This window comes from Cervus elaphus, chromosome X (assembly GCF_910594005.1).
Source record: "Cervus elaphus chromosome X, mCerEla1.1, whole genome shotgun sequence".
NCBI classification, from domain to species: domain Eukaryota; kingdom Metazoa; phylum Chordata; class Mammalia; order Artiodactyla; family Cervidae; genus Cervus; species Cervus elaphus.
In genome coordinates, this window is record NC_057848.1 from 72,688,048 (window position 1) to 72,710,140 (window position 22,093).

At 36.8% G+C, this 22,093-nt stretch overlaps 2 protein-coding genes across 6 annotated transcripts in view; one reads left to right on the forward strand and one right to left on the reverse strand.

The window, feature by feature from the left end:
- Positions 1-22,093, reverse strand: part of LOC122689685 (probable ATP-dependent RNA helicase DDX4) — a 727,334-nt gene that overhangs the window by 143,272 nt on the left and 561,969 nt on the right. The gene's annotated exons all lie outside the window — the stretch shown is intronic.
- LOC122689687 (probable ATP-dependent RNA helicase DDX4) overlaps positions 1-22,093 on the forward strand; it is a 437,080-nt gene that overhangs the window by 32,366 nt on the left and 382,621 nt on the right. For all 3 annotated transcript variants that reach the window (XM_043896324.1, XM_043896325.1, XM_043896326.1), the window contains exon 4: positions 597-674. In XM_043896324.1, the coding sequence (XP_043752259.1) occupies positions 597-674 (78 nt within the window). The remainder of the gene's footprint in view (positions 1-596; positions 675-22,093) is intronic.

The window sequence follows — 22,093 nt, forward strand, 5'->3', positions numbered from 1 at the left end:
ATCTTTTCATGTGTTTGTTGGTCATCTGTATGTCTTCTTTGGAGAAATGTGGTGGTAGTTCTTCTGGTGGTAGTTTAGTCACTAAGTCATGTCAGAGTCATGTCCAACTCTTGCAACCCCATGGGCTGTGGCCTGCCAGTCTCTTCTGTCCATGGTATTCTCCAGGCAAGAATACTGGAATAGGTGGCTGTTCCTTTCTTCAGAGGATCTTCCCAACCCAAAGATCTAACCTAGGTCTTGTGCATTACAGGCAGATTCTTTACCGACTTAGCTATGAGGAAAGCCCCATTAAGGTCTTCTACTAGATTCGTATTAGCAAACTGTTTCCAGTCAGTCATGGTTGGGAAAAGTTATATTCTTCTTTTGATTTTCAGTGTCTTTAATTATGAGTGGGAGTTAGTCAGCGTTTTTTTTCATTTGGAGGACTACCTATTCTTATTCATCGCCCATTTTTCTACTAGGCTACTCATCTTTCTTACTGCTATGTAAAATTCCTCCTATGCCGTGTGGATGGCACATTTAGATGGTTTAAAGCTTACTTACCACCAGGATACTTTTTTGTTATTTTGACTTGCTTCAAATGTTATTTACTTTAGAAATGGGTGATGGATCATCTCAAAGAGATCATTTCATGAGAAGTGGATTTGCCTCTGGGAGAAGTTTGGGAAACAGAGGTAAGAATCTTTCTTTAGTCATCTGTTTTAATAGGTGAATAGTGGAATGAATAGAGGCTTTTATGGCTGTTTAGTGCAAGGTTAAATCTGATATAACTTAGTGTACAGTAGACTTGGTTGGGATGACGATTTTGTTTTTAATACCAGTACTCTTTTCACTGTTTTACATTATAAGATAGTAGGAAATCGTTGAATTGATTAGATGGGTAGATTGGTTAAAGAGAGTTGCTTCCCAGAGCTGCTTCTTGATGTGTTGATGGTTATTGTTCCCATTGGCATGGGAGGAATGGGAGAAACTCCAGAGACTAGAGTGTGAAGGCCCTTTTTCTTAAGTTTTATGTTTCTCAAGAAAAGGCAGTATGTGAAACAGTTTTGTTAGCTCACTAGTATTAAGAGGTTGTTTTCCCAAAATTGAAAGTTTTTATTGTCACTTTCAGAACAACCAGCACTAGATGTGACAGATAATGACACAGCAAAATAGTTTCCTCCTTTCCATTTTTAGATTTGTTATTAAACTGCTGAAAATATTGTGCACTGTGTTTTATTATAGTGCAACAAAATACTGTTAGAACCTCAAATGGTCATATGGATTTTTAAATAAATTTCTCTTATGGGGCCCTAAGCTAGGGTTAATAGTTTTATATATACATGACACTTATTCTTGAATTTATTAAATGTTAGTTTTTGAAAATCTTTGGTATTTGTATATATTTTTATTCATTGGAAACTGAATGTTGTTATATGATATTTCATTTGCTACTTAGAAAACTTAATTTTTTAATACACAGATAACATAAGTGTGAATTTTATGTTTTGACATATTTCTTCTACTAATGAAATTTGTTGAAGATGCATATATATTTTTTTTATCTTTAAGCCTGCATATTAAGTGAGAGGCAGTAATGTTTTGGACCATGTAGTTGTGCTTAGAGATTCAAGTGTGTATTTTGTTTGCTACTACTAGGAAATAACAAATAGCTTAATAGGACACTCAGGGAGCTACTTAATATTTGGATATATTTTAAAATCCTAATTTAGAATGATATTTTTTGATGCAGACTTCTAAACATTGTTGACTAGAGCCTTTTTAAATGAGAAAACCATCACTGAGATTTTACTATGAATTGTTAATTCAATATGTTGTAGATTTAAATACATTAAATTTCTGATCAAAACTGTGAATATTGATACTTTAAAAGTTATCTTTGAAAAAATCTGAAAAAGAATGAATATATGTATATGTAAACTGAATCACTTTGTATACCTGAAACTAACACAGAATTGTAAATTAACTATACTCTGATAATATTTAAGAAAAAAAAAGTACTCTTTAATACTGCATATAATCCTGGAAATTTATAGAAGAACTACACCTTTCCCAAATGATTCAGTTTACCATTCTAGTTTGTTTCAATCTTTATGGTATTTTTTTCTCACAACTTGGGTATATCTAGTAACATGGTTTTAAAATTGACTTTTAATTACCTAAAATATATATTGGTTGGCTTTTTATCTTCTGTGAGATATGGCCTAAAAAGCCTTATCTTCCTAAATCACATGCTTTTTTAGAATCTGATAAAAATGCTGATAGTTGCATATACACAGTTTTGCATGTGGCATTAGGAATTTCACAGATCTCTTAGCTCCTCTGTATTAGGATATTATAGATGTAGGGAAGACAATTTGTGAAAATCACAAGATTATGATAATTATCCCAATGATAGTTTAAAGTGGCTATTTGTGATGTTTGGGGTGCTTAAGTTTATGTTTTAAATAACTGTGCTGCTGGCCATAGAAACTCTGCCCTCAAAATTCTTAATTTCGTGGTAGAGAAGCACATGGAAAGAAATATTGCTTAAAAAGAGATACACATAGTATGCTGTGGGAATGTGATTGATGAATTGATTACAGATGGAGGACTGAAGGAGGACTTCACAGGAGAGGTGGGTTTTGACTCAGGCTTTTGAAGAGTGAAAAGAATTTTGCTAGGAAAAATAGGAAAGCAAGGAATGTCATGCTGAAGGAATAGCATGTAGGAAATAGAAGATATTAGAAGTTCACAGCGTGGAGTATGGAAAGTTGTTTTATGAATTAAAATGTTGGGTGTTCAGAGTTGTATAGTGGAATATAAAACTAAGAAGGTTGATATGGGGAAATACTATGGAGGAGTGGGAGGTAAAGGGAAGTGGTATTGTTAGCATTTTTTCGTTATTATATTAGCTCCATCGTAATTCTAATTTTAAAAAGTAGATTGAGTGTGATTTAAGTACCAGGAAAATGAATAGGGACTTCCCTGGTGGTCCAGTGACCTAAGCCTCTTATGCAGCCAATACCAGGGGCCCTGGTTTGATCCTTGGTCAGGGAACTAGATCCTACATGCTGCAACTAAGAGTTCTCATGATGCAGCTAAGACCTGGTGCAGCCAAATAAATAATAAATATTTTTTTAAAAATGAATAAATAATGAATAATAATAAGACAAGAGTATAGAATTTTCATTAGCAGTGACTTTCACATAGAGGTATAATGTAAATAGCTGGATCTGTCAGGGTGAGGTTTCAATATATAGAAAATGAGAGTTGAATAGAGTTCAATTGTAGAATTGAATTTCTTGGTTAAAGTTCTCTAGTAGAATAGCAACTAGTTGAGAGCTGTATTTCAGCAGTAGTATATTTACGTTTTTACTTTGGTATAATGTAAGAATTTTTTAAAAAGAAGTTGCAGGTATATTTTAATTTCATAAGTTCCTGTAATACTCTCTCCTCATCCTTGGAAGTTCCCTTACCACACAGATTCATTTAATTCCTAGTTATTGATGACACACTTGATTTTATACTTTAAAAAGTTTTAATTGTATCTGAACCTTTTCAGATCCTGGTGAGTCTAATAAAAGAGAGAATACGTCCAGAGTGGGTGGTTTTGGAGTTGGAAAGAGTTTTGGAAACAGAGGTAATCTGCTTATGATGTCTTTCAATGGAAACTTAAGTGATACCTTACAGTCATTGAGTTCTGTTTCCTTATAACATACATAGGAAGTGTGTGCCTTTCCCAAGAGTTCATGGAGATCACAAGGGAGTGCTATCACTTTCCTAATCATAGTTCAGAGCAGCACTTTATGCTGCTTTGGATGTGTTTGCTATTCTACTTAGTTTTCTTGTTTTCCTTTTTAATAGCCATGCTACTTGTTGCAGCATCTCATCAAATTGATTTACCCCACAGGTGAACCCCACCTCTTTTCTCCTGTACTCACGAGTTCCTTGCCCTGCTCCTGCAGCAAGAGATCTATCTTAAACTTCCAGGGGGTGAATCTGAGTTTCCATCTTTACTTGAACAAAGAACCAGTGGTGGTGGTTTAGTTGCTAAGCTGTGTCTGACTCTTGCGACCCCCGTGGACTGTAGCCTGCCAGGCTCCTCTGTCCAAGTTGTGTCTGACTCTTGCGACCCCGTGGACTGTAGCCTGCCAGACTCCTCTGTCCCTGGGATTCTCCAGGCAAGAATACTGGAATGGGTTGTCATTTCCTTCTCCAAAAGAACCAGTAGAAGTTTTGAATTTGTGTTTTGTGTCTAAAATACTTTAAAAACTATAAAGTAGAATTTATGTAGAGTTTGAGATCAAAACCGATAGTACATAGATGGAAGACTTCTCAAGCATTTTGGAGACTCAGCACTTGACTTTTCTGGGAAAGGTATATGGAGGGGAAGGGGCAATTGTAGAGGGTAGTCGAGTGTAATCTTTTTCTGAACCAACTTCAAAACTTGCAAGTATTTAAATAAATAAAATAACCAAAAAATCTGTTTTGTTATATATACTGGTTTTGTAGGGACTATCTTTATTTTGAAATTATATATCTGCTTAAGGAAAAAGTGTTATCCATTCATATATAGAGGCCATATGTGGCCTGATACTTACTTTTTAATATGCTAATTGTGTATTAAATGTCTCTGGAGTTTAATGCTGGGACATGAGATTTTGTTGAGCCTGAGATATTAAATGACTTGATATGTAGACACTTTGCATATAAACTTAATGTCTCTCAAACAGTAATTGATTGGTCTCTGTACTATTGAAGCCATAATTTAATATATTTTATTATTTGAATTAGATCATGATTGAGAGACATTGCATATTGACATTTAATTTTAAGTTACATTATCTGAGTAACTTGTAGTTACTCAGGTACCAAAAAGATCATTTTATTAAAACTCATATATTAAAAATGTATGAAATATTACTGATAGATGCTTTTAAAGTGAATTTTAGAGCCACATCTATATTTTCCAGAGATGCATAGATCTAGACACAAGGTTTTATTAAATGAGAAACTTGAAAGCAGAGTTTGGTGAAAGATTGTTTTTAAAATTTTATAAACAGAAGTTGGTAGAATTTCCTTGATACTGAGAAGGGAAAAATGATATGATATTGGATTGTAATTTAGTTGTCCTCCATCAGATGAAAGTATAATTTATAAAATTAAAAATTTGATATTTTGAATAGAAAGTACATAGTGGTTATAGTGAGATACACACACACATACCATGTTTCACTCATGTACATATGGAGGAATACGTAACATTTCAGGTAGTATAAGATTGGCTGGTATTTTAATCTTAATAAAGTGACACAAGGCAGAAGTTGTCATACAATGCATATGCATTCTAATTCACTATTTTTATATATAGTTGTGTGTAATTTATACAGTTTTAAAGGGACATCATAACTAGCAGTCCCTGTAAGGTGTTTCTCTTTCTTCTGCAGACGAAATTGGTTTTTGGTCATTTGATTTAGGTAGTTGTTTTCCGAAATTTACAAGTTTAATTTTATGTTTCGTGTAGGTTTTTCAAATAACAAGTTTGAAGAAGGTGATAGCTCTGATTTCTGGAGAGGTAAGTTCACTGTTTTTCGTAGTGACTTAAGAATTTAGTGTCTAGAATCCATGCTAAGGAGGAAATAAAATTATCTTAGTCTGTTCCAACTCTGATTTATTTAAACACGGTTTTATAAGGCACCTATCAGTCAGTTCAGTCGCCCAGTCGTGTCCGACTCTTTGCGACCCCATGAACTGCAGCACGCAGGGCTTTCCTGTCCATCACCAACTCCCGGAACTTGCTCAAACTCATTTCCATCCAGTCGGTGATGCTATCCAACCGTCTCATCCTCTGTCGTCCCCTTCTCCTCCTGCCTTCAATCTTTCTCAGCATCAGGGTCTTTTCTAATGAGTCAATTCTTTGGCGTCAGGTGGCCAAAGTATTGGAGCTTCAGCTTCAGCGTCAGTCCTTCCAATGAATATTCAGGACTGATTTCCTTTAGGATTGACTAGTTTGGTCTCCCTGCAGTCCAAGGGACTCAAGAGTCTTCTCCAATACCACAGTTTGAAAGCATCTTTGACGCTCAGCTTTCCTTATGGTCCAACTCACATTCATACATGACTAGTGGAAAAACCATTGCTTTGACTAGATGGACCTTTGTTGGCAAGGTAATGTGTCTGCTTTTTAATGTGCTGTCTAGGTTGGTCATAGCTTTTCTTCCAAGGAGCAAGCGTCTTTTAATTTCATGGCTGCAGTCACCATCTGCAGTGATTTTGGAGCCCAAGAAAATAAAGTCAGCCACTGTTTCCATTGTTTCCCTGTCTGTTTGCCATGAAGTGATGGGACCAGATACCATGATCTTTGTTTTTTGAATATTGAGTTTTCAGCCAGCTTTTTCACTCTCTTTCACTTTTATCAAGAGGCTCTTTAGTTCCTCTTGGCTTTCTGCCATAAGGGTGGCATCATCTGCATATCTGATATTATTGATACTTCTCCCAGCTGTCTTGATTCCAGCTTGTGCTTCATCCGTGACTTCTCTTGGCCAGAATACTGGAGTGGTTAGCCGTTCCCTTCTCCAGAGGATCTTCCCAACCCAGGTCTCCCACATTGCAGGTGAATTCTTTACCAGTTGAGCCACCACAGAAGCCCCAAAGCAGTATCAGTTCAGTTCAGTTCAGTCGCTCGGTTGTGTCTGACTCTTTGTGACCAAAGTAGGATAGGCAGAGCCTTAACCAAGAATTCAGCCTTCCTCATCTGGGCTGTTGTCATCTATCTTAACTAATCTATGCAGTACACCTTTTGAATGCTGTGTTGCCTTAAGAAAAAGAGGATAGTAGAGCAAGTCAGGAAGCAAAATTTCACTTTCATATATAAATACAATTTGGGGCATGTAGGTCCTTATTCAGACTCAAATAAGTATTTCCAGTGGAAAAGGATTTGAGACTGGATCATTGCTGAAATCAAAGACATTTATGTAAAAGTACTGACACTCTGGTTTGGAGGAATACAGAAAATGGTGAGGATATTGTTAGCAGAAGATAGACTTAAATAATTAATAATACTTTCCCAAGAGAACCTGATTGAGGAGGTTTGAGTGAGGCCCTGGATCCTGTATTTAAAAGCCTCCCTGATGACTGATGCCTCTTTGATTTGGTAACCACTGATCTATGGAGTCTTTATAACTTAAAAAGCAGGGTTTGCTATCATGGTAGAAGCTTTTTTTCTCTGCACACAGATATATAGTGTATTTTGTGGTTATTTTTCCTGTATCTTGTGTCCCTTAGCTGGTACAGTATAGCAAGAAGGAGCTCAGATTTTGGAATCAGACACCTGGGGTTTGAGACCCAGATCCTTCTCTTCCTGTCAGTTGTATTATCTTAAAAAGACATGTTTAACTTTGTATTTCTTTTTCTCTGTTTATAAATTGAGGATAATACCTACCTCATAATGTTTTTGTGAAGATTTAAAAAGTTAAAATAGAATTCATTTAGAAGAGTGTCAGACAGATACTGAGTTTTATGTGTTATTATTACATTAGTTTTCTATAATTAATAGATTATAACTAATCTTGGGCTCATTATCTCAGTTTTGTTTGTGCTTAGCTTTATTTTTAAGTCTACAGAGATAATTTGTTTTTAAATAACTTTTTATTTTGAAATCGTTTGACTCAAGAAGTTTCAAAAATAGTACAGATTTCCTTCACCTTGCCTCTAATGTAATTGTACTCCTCACCCAACTTCTCCTAATGTCATTAGCCTATTTTAATTCCCAATGTGGTCAAAATAACTAAGTTTGTTTTAGGAGAACAGTTGGCCAAAGGTTATGTGAGGTGTCTTTCTCCTTGTCGGGTCCCAAATTAATTCATAGGTTTTCTTTCATATATGGCAATAAATGTTAGCTACCATCATCATTATTCCAGATGATGATGAATTATTATATCATCAACTAATAATTCCATTATTCCAGATTTTTCTAAGAATCTTTCCAGAATTCATTCTTTCCTCTTCAACTCCCTTGTATGAAATCTTGCTTCTGAGAAGGTTGTCTTGATGTTAAATGACTCTTCAGGAGTATTGTCAATTGTTGATATCATCTCAAATAGGAGCCTGCAACAAGACCTGTGGGTCATTGTTTACTATAAATCAATATTAATTGAGTAGATTAGTACTTTTGTATATAAACAACTGATCGCTTTTTATCTGGTTAGCCACATATGTCGTTACTGGGATCTAAAGTTCTCCGGTACCAAATGTTGGTGATATGTACAAAGATTCCTTGAAACCATCTTGGTATTTTCCAAATATGGCTTTATTGGAATCTTCTAGAAAGCTTAAAGGTATTACTGAATGTTATATCAATAATGTATAATTTTTTAATTTAGAAAAATTGTTCATTCCTTGATGTCACTCTGCACATTCAAAATAAATATCTCTAGGGTGGGTTCTGATAATTTATTTTTAACCAACTTTCCTGATAATTTTTAGTCATCCTTCAGTGTAGTGATCCTCATACTACTATGCAGAAACTCTGATAATGTTACTTAATAATGTTACTAAGAACAGAAAGCCAGGATATCCCCAAATGCTTCCATTAGGATGGATGGGGGAAACTTTGCATATATTAAAAAAACACTAATGTCTCAGGTTTATTAAGAAAGGCAATTTACAGAAATAATGATGACATTAAAAATATAATAGTTATGCATTTCTGAGATCCGATTGACTACTCAAATGTTCAGATATTTCTGAAACTGTTTCATGACATTTTTGAAATTTGTATTTTTTGGTTGTGCTTAGAACATGACAGATACATGCTAAACATTTAGTATTTAGGTATGTTAGGTGAGTTTTAAAAAGAACTGACTGAATAATGTGTTTGTATTTTGTTGTTATTTTAAAATTTAAAATTTTGTTCACATGCTGACTTATGAATATATTTATTTTTTCTTGGTAATTTCTCGTGACAATACTATTTAGATACTACAATAATATAAATACTGCAGTGATTATTTAGATGCTATTCACATGTTAAATTTTTATCCAAGAGTCTAGTAATGACTGTGAAGATAATCAAACACGGAACAGAGTGTTTTCCAAGAGAGGCGGTAAGGACCATGTTTTGGAACAACTTGTACTTAAGACAGAAGTTAAACTGAAAAATTGATTTTGGAAGAGCTGAAAGAAAAATTCTGGTGGTGAAAACCTTTCAAGAAAAATACTTTGGCATATCCTTTATGCTGTTAATATTTGAGTTAATATTCAGTAGGTGTCTCTCCTTCTGTCACTGGATTTGTCTTTTCCTAAGACCTCTAGAGTGTTCTGTGAAGTACAACAGGCGGAACTGTGTGAATCTTGGTCAGTCACGGTATAGATAACCTGGGATGTCTTTGTCTCTGGGTAGGAACACTGGAGATATGGGGGAAGGGAGAAATTGTAGATTAATTACCATACTTGCTAATCCTGCCTCTACTTGAGGTGAGATGGTATAAAAATTATCGTGCTCAGTTCTGGATTATCTATAGGCAGACATGTTAAACTAGCAACAATACCCACGAAAAACCACAGTGAACTTATAAAATTGCTATAAGTGTGCAAATATATTTTTGATAGAACTTTAGTTTTTGCTGCAACTTGGGGATGTCCTTTTCCCTTGCCTATTAAATGATTGGCTGATTGACTAGATCATTGACTAGCAGGCCTTCCTAGTGAAGCTGAGACTTGCTGTGGATTTCACTGTAGCCTTGGTTGAGTTGTGAGGGGGGAGGAATTTGGTGGTGAATGAGGGATGGCTTATTTATCTCCTAAGTTGAGTCTTTAATGGCAATTGCAGGGGTGCCTGCAGTGATGGGGCAGACATTTAGCTAAGAAACAGACTCCTCTTTTAACATTGCTCTCCTTCCCCCTTTAACAAGCAGTTTTGACACAAATGTTCCTAAAACATAGCTCTTATTTAAAATGTTTTATTTTCTGCAGAACAGTGCCTGGCTTTCTTACTATTTCGTTTTCTTTAAATCATTTTAATTCATATTTAAGTGAAGCAGTGAAAAGCCAGTTGTAGCCCTTTGTGCTTGATCCTGGCTTATTGACTAGTGTAGGTTGACTAGTAGGGTGTCCCTGATTGCTATTTTCTTTAGATGTATACGTTTGAAGGTAGAAAATTTGTGTGTGACATGGTGGTCACTCAGTAAATACAGAGGTGTGTGTAAATAGAACCGTATCTAAGTTTATGTTGAAGTATGATGTCACACAGGAACAGGTAGGTGCATATGTCATAAATGTATGCAGCTCAGTGATTTTTCAGTAACTGAAAACACCTGGGTTCTGTGTTTTCCCAAGCAGCCAGATCAGGAGTAGAAATTACTAGGTCCTCAAAAACCCCTTTCATGCTCATTTTTAGTCACTAGCACTGCCCTTCTAGTTAATCTCTATTCTGACTTGTAGCAGCATAAATTTTTAAAAATTTTGTACTTAATATAAATAGAATCACATAGTATGTAATCTTTTTGTGTCTGTCTTCCTCTTAATGTAGTTGTGAGACTGTCTTATTGTTGGTTGCAGTTGAAGATCATTATTGCTGTATAGTGTTCTTTTGTTCTCCTGCTAATGATGGGTAGTTTGATTTTGTAAATATGAAGAGTTTTGGACTGTTCTGAAACTGCTTCTCTGAACATTCAAGTACATTTCTTTTGGTGATGCTTGCTAGTGTTTGTCTTTTTGACTGTAGTCATTGTAATGGATAAAAAGTGGTCTCTCATGATTTTTATGATTGACATATAGTTGATGTATAATATTATGTAAATTACAGGTATCAAAACATAGTGATTCATACTTTTAAAGGTTATACTCCATTTATAGTCATGAAACGTTGGCTGTATCCCCTGAATTGCACAACATATCCTTGTATCATTGTGATTTTGATCTGCATTTCCTGGTGACTGTGATGTTGAGCAGCTCTCCATGTGTATATTGGTCACTTGTATATATTCTTTGAAGAAATGTAATTCATATCCTTTGCCCATTTAAAAAAAATCAGGGTTATTTATCTTTTTGTTTTAAGAATTCTTTATGTATTCTTGATACAAGGGCTAACAGAAACATGATTTGCAAATATTTTCTCCCTTTCTGTGGTTGTTTTTTTAAACTTTCTTGATGGTATCCTTTGAAGCACAAAGCTTTAAATTTTGATGCAATCCAGTATTTTTGTTTTTGTCACTTTTTCTCTTGATATCATGTAGAAAGCCCTTGCCTGTTCGTAGGTCATGCAGGTTTTCACTTCTTTCCTTCTAAGAATTTTATAGTTTTCACACTGCTCTTACATTTAAGGTCTTTGAGTTCGTTTTTGTATTTGGTGTGGAATAAGGGTCCAACTTAATTCTTTGGCGTGTGACCAGTTGTCCCTGTACCATTTGTTCATGTTTTACATTGACATGTATAGGTCTGGAGCTCTTGAAATATATCCAACTCGCAGTTTATTAAGCTTCTTAGATGTTTGTTGCTTCAGTCGTGTCTGACTCTTTGTGACTTTATGGACTGTGGCGCAGCATTCTCCTTTATCCATGGGAATTTTGCCAGCAAGAATACTGGAGTGGGTTGCCATGCTCTCCTCTAGGGAATCTTCCAGACCCAGGGATGGAACCTGCGTCTCCTCGGTTCTTTATTGCTGAGCCACCAGGGAAGCCCTCTTCGATGTGTAGATTAATATTTTTCATTAAATTTCAAATTTTTTCTGTTTTTATTATGGTAAAATAACTTAGCATAAAGTTTGTCATTTCAGGTATGTATGTATAATTCAGTGGCATTGAGTATTTGTGCAGTGTTGTTCTGTTATCACCCCTGTGTATTTCTAAAACTTCTTCATCACACAAGCAGAGCTTATATCCATGTAGCAGTAACTCCACATACCTCTTCCTCTCAGTCTTGCTGTTTTGTGTTTGGCTTCATTCACTTAGTCTCAGCATTTTCAGTGTTATGTGGTTGCATGTATCAGAACTTCATTCCTTTTCATGGCATACTATTCCATTGTGGGCTTCCCTGGTGGCTGGCTCGGTGGTAGAGAACCCTCCTGGTAATGCAGGAGATGAAGGTTGGGTCCCTGGGTCAGAAGGATCTCCTGGAGGAGGAAATGGCAACCCACTCCAGTATTCTTGCATTGGTAATCCCATGAATAGGGTAGCCTGGTGGGCTACAGACCATGGGGTTGCAGAAGAGTCAGACATGATTTAGTGACTTAACAGCAGCAACAGTATTATTCCATTGTATGTGTACTCTTAAAAAAACAAAGAAACAGACACAGGATTAATCTCAAAAATATACAAGCAACTCCTGCAGCTCAATTCCAGAAAAATAAATGACCCAATCAAAAACTGGGCCAAAGATCCAGACAGACATTTCTCCAAAGAAGACATACAGATGGCTAAAAAACACATGAAAACATGCTCAACATCACTCAGTATCAAAGAAATGCAAATCAAAACCACAGTGAGGTATCATTACACGCCAGTCAGAATGGCTGCTGTCCAAAAGTCTTCAAGCAGTGAATGCTGGAGAGGGTTGGAGAAACGGGAATCCTCATACACTGTTGGTGGGAATGCAAACTAGTACAGCCACTATGGAGAACAGTGTGGAGATTCCTTAAAAACTGGAAATAGACCTGCCATATGCCCCAGCAATCCCACTCCTGGGCATACACACTGAGGAAACCAGATCTGAAAGAAGCATGTTTACCCCAGTGTTCATCGCAGCACTGTTTATAATTGCCAGGACATGGAAGCAACCTAGATGCCCATCAGCAGACGAATGGATAAGGAAGCTATGGTACATATACACCATGGAATAGGACTCAGCTATTAAAAAGAATACATTTGAATCAGTTCTAATGAGATGGATGAAACCAGAGCCCATTATACAGACTGAAGTAAGCCAGAAAGATAAACACCAATACAGTATACTAATGCATATATATGGAAGTTAGATAGATTGTAATAACCCTATATGCAAGACAGAAAAGAGACACAGATGTACAGAACATACTTTTGGACTCTATGGGAGAAGGCGAGGGTGGGATGATCTGAGAGAACAGCATCAAAACATGTATATTATCAGGTGTGAAACAGATTGTCAGTTAAGGTGGGATGCATGAGACACGTGCTCGGGGCTGGTGCACTGGGATAACCCAGAGGGATGGGATGGGGAGGAAGGTGGGAGGGGGGTTCAGCATGGGGAACACGTGTAAATCCATGGCTGATTCATGTCAATGTATGGCAGAAACCACTACAATATTGTAAAGTAATTAGCATCCAAGTAATAAAAATAAATGAAAAAAAAATCCATTCAAGTGAAAAATTGAAAGCATTTCCCCTGAAGTCAGGAACAAGAAAAGGGTGCCCACTCTCACCACTAATATTCAAGATAGTTTTGGAAATTTTGGCCACAGCAATCAGAGCAGAGAAAGAAATAAAAGGAATCCAGATAGCAATTGAAGAAATAAAATTATCACTGTTTGCAGATGACACAATCCTCTACATAGAAAACCCTAAAGACTCTACCAGAAAATTACTAGAGCTAATCAATGAATATAGTAAAGTTTCAGGATATGAAATTAGCACACAGAAATCCCTTGCATTTCTATACACTAAGAATGAGAAAACAGAAAGAGAAATTAAGGAAACAAAACCACTCACCATTGCAACAAAAAGAATAAAATACTTAGGAGTATATCTACCTAAAGAAACAAAAGACCTATACATAGAAAACTATAAAACACTGGTGAAAGAAATCAAAGAGGACACAAATAGATGGAGAAATATGTGTTCATGGATTGGAAAAATCAATATTGTGAAAATGAGTGTACCACCCAAAGCAATCTATAGATTCAGTGCAATCCCTATCAAGCTACCAATGGTATTCTTTACAGAACTAGGACAAATAATTTCACAATTTGTATGGAAATACAAAAAAACCTTGAATAGCCAAAGCAATCTTGAAAAATAAGAATGGAACTGGAAGAATCACCCTGCCTGACTTCAGGCTGTACTACAAAGCCACAGTCATCAAGACAGTATGGTACTGGTGCAAAGACAGAAATATAGACCAATGGAACAGAATAGAAAGCCCAGAGAAAAATCCACGTACCTATGGACACCTTATCTTCGACAAAGGAGGCAAGGATATACAATGGAAAAAAGACAGTCTCTTTAACAAGTGGTGCTGGGAAAACTGGTCAACCACTTGTAAAAGAATGAAACCAGAACACTTTCTAACACCATACACAAAAATAAACTCAAAATGGATTAAAGATATAACTATAAGACCAGAAAATAGAAAACTCCTAGAGGAGAACATGGGCAAAACACTATCTGACCTAAATCATAGCAGGATCCTCTGTGACCCACCTCCCAGAATATTGGAAATAACAGCAAAAATTAACAAATTGGACCTAATGAAACTTAAAAGCTTTTGCACAACGAAGGAAACTGTATGCAAGGTGAAAAGACAGACTTCAGAATGGGAGAAAATAAGAGCAAACGAAGCAACAGACAAAGGATTAATCTCAAAAATATACAAGCAACTCCTGCAGCTCAATTCCAGAAAAATAAACGACCCAATCAAAACCTGGGCCAAAGAACTAAACAGACATTTCCCCAAAGAAGACATCCAGATGGCTAACAAACACGTGAAAAGATGCTCAACATAACTCATTATCAGAGAAATGCAAATCAAAACCACAATGAGGTACCATTACATGCCAGTCAGGATGGCTGCTATCCAAAAGTCTACAAGCAATAAATGCTGGAGAGGGTGTGGAGAAAAGGGAACCCTCTCACACTGTTGGTGGGAATGCAAACTAGTACAGCCACTATGGAGAACAGTGTGGAGATTCCTTAAAAAACTGGAAATAGACCTGCCATATGGCCCAGCAATCCCATTCCTGGGCATACACACCGAGGAAACCAGATCTGAAAGAAGCACGTGTACCCCAATGTTCATCACAGCACTATTTATAATAGCCAGGACATGGAAGCAACCTAGATGCCCATCAGCAGATGGATGGATAAGGAAGCTATGGTACAGATACACAATGGAATATTGCTCAGCCGTTAAAAAGAATACATTTGAATCAGTTCTAATGAGATGGATGAAACTGGAGCCCATTATACAGAGTGAAGTAAGCCAGAAAGATAAACACCAATACAGTATATTAACGCATATATTTGGAATTTAGAATGATGGTAACGATAACCGCAAGACGGAAAAAGAGACACAGATGTATAGAACAGACTTTTGGACTCTATAGGAGAAGGCGAGGGTGGGATGATCTGAGAGAACAGCATCAAAACATGTATATTATCAAGTGTGAAACAGATCGTCAGTCCAGGTGGGATGCATGAGACAAGTGCTTGGGGATGGTGCACTGGCATGACCCAGAGGGATATGATGGGGAGGGAGGCGGGAGGGGGATTCAGGATGGGGAACACATGTAACTCCATGGCTGTTTCCTGTCAAAATATGGCAAAAACCGTTACAATATTGTAAAGTAATTAGGCTCCAACTAATAAAATTAAATGAAAAAATATATATATAAATAAAAATCCATTCAAAAGTTGATGTACCCTTGGGTTTCTAACTACTTTTGTCTGTTGTGTATAATGCTTCTCTGAATATTCATAAACAATTATCTGTTTGAGTCACTGTTCTTGCATTTTTTGGGTATATGTTTAGAAGAGGAATTGTCAGGGAATTGACTGGGATAAGTTAAAATATGCCATAAAAATCACAGCTCTTAGTGAGGATCAGCCTATTTTAAGAAATATTTTCTATTTTTAATATTTTGTTTTTAATAAACATTACTGTTTTGTTGTTGTTGTTCAGTTGGTCAGTTGTGCCTGACTCTTTGCGATCCCAAGGAGTGCAGGATGCCAGGCTTCCCTGTAGTTTACCATCTCTAGGAGCTTGCTCAATCTCATGTCCATTGAGTCGGTGATACCATCCAACCATCTCATCCTCTGTCGTCCCCTTCTCCTTCTGCCCTCAATCTTTCCCAGCATCATGGTCTTTTCCAATGAGTCAGCTCTTCCCCATCAAGTGGCCAGAGTTTTGGAGATTCAGCTTCAACATCAGTCCTTCCAATGAATATTCAGGATTGATTTCCTTTAGGATCGACTGGTTTGATCTCCTTGTAGTCCAAGGGACTGTCAAGAGTCTTCACCAGCACCACGGTTCAAAATCATCAGTTCTTCAGTGCTCAGCCTTCTTTCTGGTCCAACTCTCACATCTGTATATAACTACTGGAAAAACCATAGCTTTGACTAGACGGACCTTTGTCGGCAAAGTGATGTGTCTGCTTTTTAATACACTGTCTGGGTTGCTCATAGCTTTTTTTCCAAGGAGCAAGCGTCTTTTAATTTCATGGATGCAGTCACCATCTGTGGTGATTCTAGAACCCCCCCAAATAAAGTTTCTCACTGTTTCCATTGTTTCCCCATCTATTTGTCATGAAATTATGGTACCGGATGCCATGATTTTCGTTTTCTGAATGTCGAGTTTTAAGCAGCTTTTTTACTCTCCTTTTTTCACCTTTATCAAGAGGCTCTTTAGTTCCTCTTGGCTTTCTGCCGTAAGGGTGGTGTCATCTGCATATCTGAGGTTATTGATATTTCTCCCGGCAATCTTGATTCCAGCATATGAGTCAACGAACATGGCATTAGTTAAATAACCAGGGTAACAATATACATCCTGATGCACTCCTTTTCCAGTTTTGAACCAGTCTGTTGTTCCATGGCCAGTTCTAACTGTTGCTTCTTGACCAGCATGTAGGTTTCTCAGGAGGCAGGTAAGATGGTCTGGTATTCCCGTCTCTTTTAAGAATTTTACACAGTTTGCTCTGATCCACACAGTCAAAGGCTTTGGTGTAATCAGTGAAGCAGAAGTAGATGTTTTTTCTGAAATTCTCTTGCTTTTTCTGTGATCTACCAGCTGTTGGCAATTTGACCTCTGGTTCCCCTGCCTTTTCTAAATCCAGCTTGAACATCTGGAGGTTCTTGGTTGATGTATTGTTGAAACCCAGCTTGGAGGATTTTGGTCATGACCTAGCTAGCACGTGAAATTAGTGCAATTGTATGGTAGTTTGAACATTCTTTGGCATTGCCCTTCTTTGGGATTGGAATGAAAACTGACCTTTTCCAATCCTGTGGCCACTGGCTGAGTTTTCCAAATTTGCTGGCGTGTTGAGTGCAGCACTTTCACAGCATCATCCTTTAGGATTTGAAATAGCTCAGCTGGAATCCTGTCACCTCCACTAGCTTTGTTTGTAGTGATGCTTCCTAAGGCCCACTTGACTTCACATTCCAGGATGTCTGGCTCTAGGTGAGTGATGACACCATTGTGGTTATCCGGGTCATTAGGAGGTTTTTTGTGTTCTTCTGTGTATTCATGCCACCTCTTCTTAATGTCTTCTGCGTCTGTTAGGTCTATATCATTTCTGTCCTTTATTGTGCCCATCTTTGCATGAAATGTCCCCTTGGTTTCTCTCATTTTCTTGAAGAGATCTCTAGTTTTTCCCATTCTGTTGTTTTCCTCTGTTTCTTTGCATTATTCACTTAGGAAGTCTTTCTTATCTCTCCACGCTGTTCTTTGGAACTCTGCATTCAGATGGGTATATCTTTCCTTTTCTCGGTTTCCTTTCACTTCTTTTCTCAGCTATTTGCAAGGACTCCTCAGACAACCATTTTGCCTTTTTGCATTTCTTTTTCTCAGGGGTGGTTTTGATCACTTCCTCCTGTACAATGTCATGAACCTTGTCCATAGTTCTTCAGGCACTCTGTCTGTCAGATCTAATCCCTTGAATCTATTTGTCACTTCCACTGTATAATGGTAAGGGATTTGATTTAGGTTATACTGAATGACTTAGGGGTTTTCTCTACTCTCCTCCATTTAAGTCTGAATTTTGCGGTAAAGAGTTCAATCTGAGCCACAGTCAGCTCCCAGTCTTGTTTTTGTTGACTGTATAGAGCTTCTCCATCTTTGGCTAAAAAGAATAATATCAATCTGGTTTCGGTGTTGACTATCTAGTGATGTCCATGTGTTGAGTCATCTCTTGTGATGTTGGAAGATGGTGTTTGCTATGACTAGTGCATTTAATGTTGTTTTTTATTTTGTTAATGTTGCTTGAGTTGATGCAAGTCCTAGGTTAATTTTCGGTTTGGAAAGTATTAATTGGACAATTTATTTTGTTCTTTAGTGTACCAGCATGTGGAGACCTTTACTTTGCTATTTTTACTGATATTAGTGATACAGATTGTTTAGTAATTTTATTTTGTTTGTTAGTATAAAGAAATAAAGTAGTTTTGTATATTGACGCTTCAGTAACATCACTAAACTGATAAGTAATTTTTCAAAAAATGACAAAAATTTTCCTGTTCTTTTATCAAAGTCTAATTGATTTATAAATTCATTCTTTTCTAAAGATTGTTACTAGACATCTTTAAGAGCTGCTCAAAACTGTCAGTTCTCCCTTAGAAAATGCAGGATATAGTTCATGGGAAGGACTTAGGTTACCTTTAAAAGAATATTGATGTCATATTATGAAAAGTGACATTTGTGTGTAGAATCATTAAGCTATAGCTACCAGAGGTACTGATGCATTATGTTGTTGATGGTCCACTGGTGAAGGTAGATTTGGAAAGGAATGCAACTGAATTTATAGAAAAGATTTCAGTGGTTAAAAGCATATTGAATTTAATAAGATTAAACACAGATGAATAGAACAAATGAATCCAAAGGTAGATTTGTAGAAGTTCTCTAAATTCGGAAATGTAAAGCATGAAAACTGTTAATAGATATGAAAAACAGATTAAGAAGCTCTGTTATTCTGGCATATAGTTAAATATCTCCGGAGGAGAGAATAGGAACAGAAGGAGAGGAGACTGTTCAAAGATAATAGATGAGACTTTTCCAGAGTGAATGAGGTATAAGAGTCGAGCAAGGTAAATAAAAGCAAATTTACACCCTTAAAAAATACTATAGAGATTAAAAAAATTTTTGAAAACTCACCAGAGGAAACAGATCCACCTATCCAGGGAAGAATCCTGGAGTGGGTAGCCTTTCCCTGCTCCAGGGGATCTCCCCAACCTAGGAATTGAACCCAGGTCTCCTTCATTGAAGGCAGATTCTTTACCAGCTGAGCCACAAAGGAAATCCAAAGCCCTTGACTGTGTGGATCTCAACAAATTGTGGAAAATTCTTAAAGAGCTGGGAATACCAGACCGTCTTACCTGCCTCCTGAGAAATCTGCTTGCAGGTCAAGAAGCAACAGTTGAAACCAGACGTGGAACAACAGACTGGTTCCAAATTGGGAAAGGAGTACTTTAAAGCTGTATATTGTCACCCTCCTTATTTAACTAATAGGCAGAGTACATCATGGGAAATGCCGGGCTGGATGAAGTGTAAGCTGGAATCAAGATTTCTGGTAGAAATATCAATAACCTCAGATACGCAGATGACGCCACCCTTATGGCAGAAAGTGAAGAGGAACTAAATAGCCTCTTGATGAAAGTGAAAGAGGAGAGTGAAAGAGTTGACTTCAAGCTCAACATTCAGAAAACTAAGATCATGGCATCTGGTCCCATCACTTCATGGCAAATAGATGGGGAAAACAGTGGCAGACTTTATTTTCTTGGGTTCTGGAATCACTGCCGATAGTGACTGCAGCCATGAAATTAAAAGACGGTTGCTCCTTGGAAGAAAAACTATGACCCAGACAGCATATTAAAAAGCAGAGACATTACTTTGCCAACAAAAGTCCTCCTAGTCAGAGTTACAGTTTTTCCAGGAGTCATGTATGGATGTGAGAGTTGGACTATTAAAGAAAAGTGAGCTCAGAAGAATTGATGCTTTTGAACTGTGGTGTTGGAGACGACTCTTGAAAGTCCCTTGGACTACAAGGAGATCAAACCCGTCAATCCTAAAGGAAATCAGTCCTAAATATTCATTGGAAGGACTGATGCTGAAACTGAAGCTTCGATACTTTGGCCACCTGATGTGAAGAACTGACTCATTGGAAGAGACCCTGATGCTGGGAAAGATTGAAGGTGGGAGGAGAAGGGGACGACAGAAGATGAGATGTTTGGATGGTGTCACCAGACTCGATAGACATGAGTCTGAGTAAGCTTCAGGAGTTGGTGATGGACAGGGAAGCCTGGTGTGCTGCAGTCCATCGGGTCGCAAAGAGTCAGACACGACTGAGAGACTGTACTGAACTGATAAAAGAACAGTAGGTCAACAGCATAAATTTTTTTCAGTAATGGCAGAGGTCAGTGTAAGGTAGAATTCAGAATACTAAGGGAGAATAACTCTGAACCCAAGCTGCTGTTTTCAGATAATTTGGGTGTTAGAAATAATATTTTGGGTAAAGTTGATGTTTAATACTTTTAGGGGATTGAGGAAAGAACTATTAAATCATATTAGTAAAAAGGAAACTGAGCTTTGGAAGAAAGTAGGAAGCAATGATGAGCCAAAATAAATAAATAAAATTTCAAAATTCGTAAGCATATTGGTATAATTGAAAGCATATTGACTGCATGAGCTAGTAATAACGATGATTAATTTAGGGTTATTTAGAAATAAAAAGAACTAAAATTCTAACAAGTGAAAAGACAGTTCTTTGTCAGTTCTTGTTAGTAAAAACGAGAATAGATTGAAATTAAAGGTTTCTTAAATATGGTAAAAGTTGGGGTAATCAGAAAAAGAATAAAATAAGTAACTTACTAGTGGAAGAAATAGAGTAGAAAGAGGAGAGGACTTTGTAGGAAGGAGATTAGGTTGAAAATAATTTTAATAATAGCTTCAGTATCCATGGTGACATTGAAGGATGTCAGTAAGATCATTAAATAGAATACAGCCTTAGGGGATATTTAATAGAAGGCCAGAAAGGAAAACAGGAAGCATTGAAAGAAATCAGTGAAGAGAAAACACGAAATAAGATGATAGGAGTAAAAATACATGTATCAGTAATTTTATGTAAGCATTTCAATGCAGAGTTGAGAATAAAGAGAAAAAATATCAGTACACTATTAAACAAAGCTGATGTAGAAATAGACAAAATAGACTCTTAAGGCAGACAGAGTTCTGAACATGCTTTGAATCTAACAACATAGTCTTAAAATATACAGGGCAAAAATTGAAATAAGGAAAAATGTGCAAACCCTAGTTAAACAGTTAATCACCATTAGGATTTTAAACTATTTAATTTTTCAAAAACTGATAGAGCAGAAATGAGTAAGATTACAGAAGATTTGAATATAAGATTTGAATATCAGTTATTAAGCCTGATTTAATAGTTGTGTTTGAAGTGATATATTCCCAAATTACAAATCCTTTTCCAGCATATAGAAAATATACACAATTTGAAAGTCTATTAAGGCTAAAGGAAAGGCCCAAGATATATCATAAAATTTATATCGTAGACCATATTGTAATTATTAAGGTGCATATTGTACTTGTTAAAATACATTAAAAGTAGAAATCAATAACAGATGCCTGACCCTTGTGCTTTGGGAACTGCATTTCTCAGTTTATGAATAGCAATTTATGTGGAAATGATGAAATATTTAGAATGGAATGACTATACAAACAGAACATATGAAAATGTATGGGGTTACATGGCTGTGGGCTGCTCCATGGGGTGGGCACCCCTTCCCATGGCATCCCATGGAGGCACTCCCACTGGTCCAGGGCAGTTCTTCAAAATGAGTATGCACATATGATCCGGTTGCATACTGGGGCTGGCGACAGTGCACTGGCCCAATGAAGGAGTCCAGGAGGGGCATCATCATTGCCTGCTACTCCACCACTTCCGTTGCTACCTAATGTTGTGTGGAAGGCCAGTGCAATCAGAAAAAAGATATTGAAGATACAGGACCTTGACAAGAAAGTACAGCATATGACTTGATTATATATTTGTAAAATCCAAAAGAATACATAGTTTATCAACCACTGAAAATAATATCATAATGTGTTAGATTGTGAAATCAGCATACAGAAGATAACAGCTTTCCATGCAGTTGAGTTAGTAGATGTATGGCAGATATCCTATCTGCAGTCATAAAATAAGATAAAATAG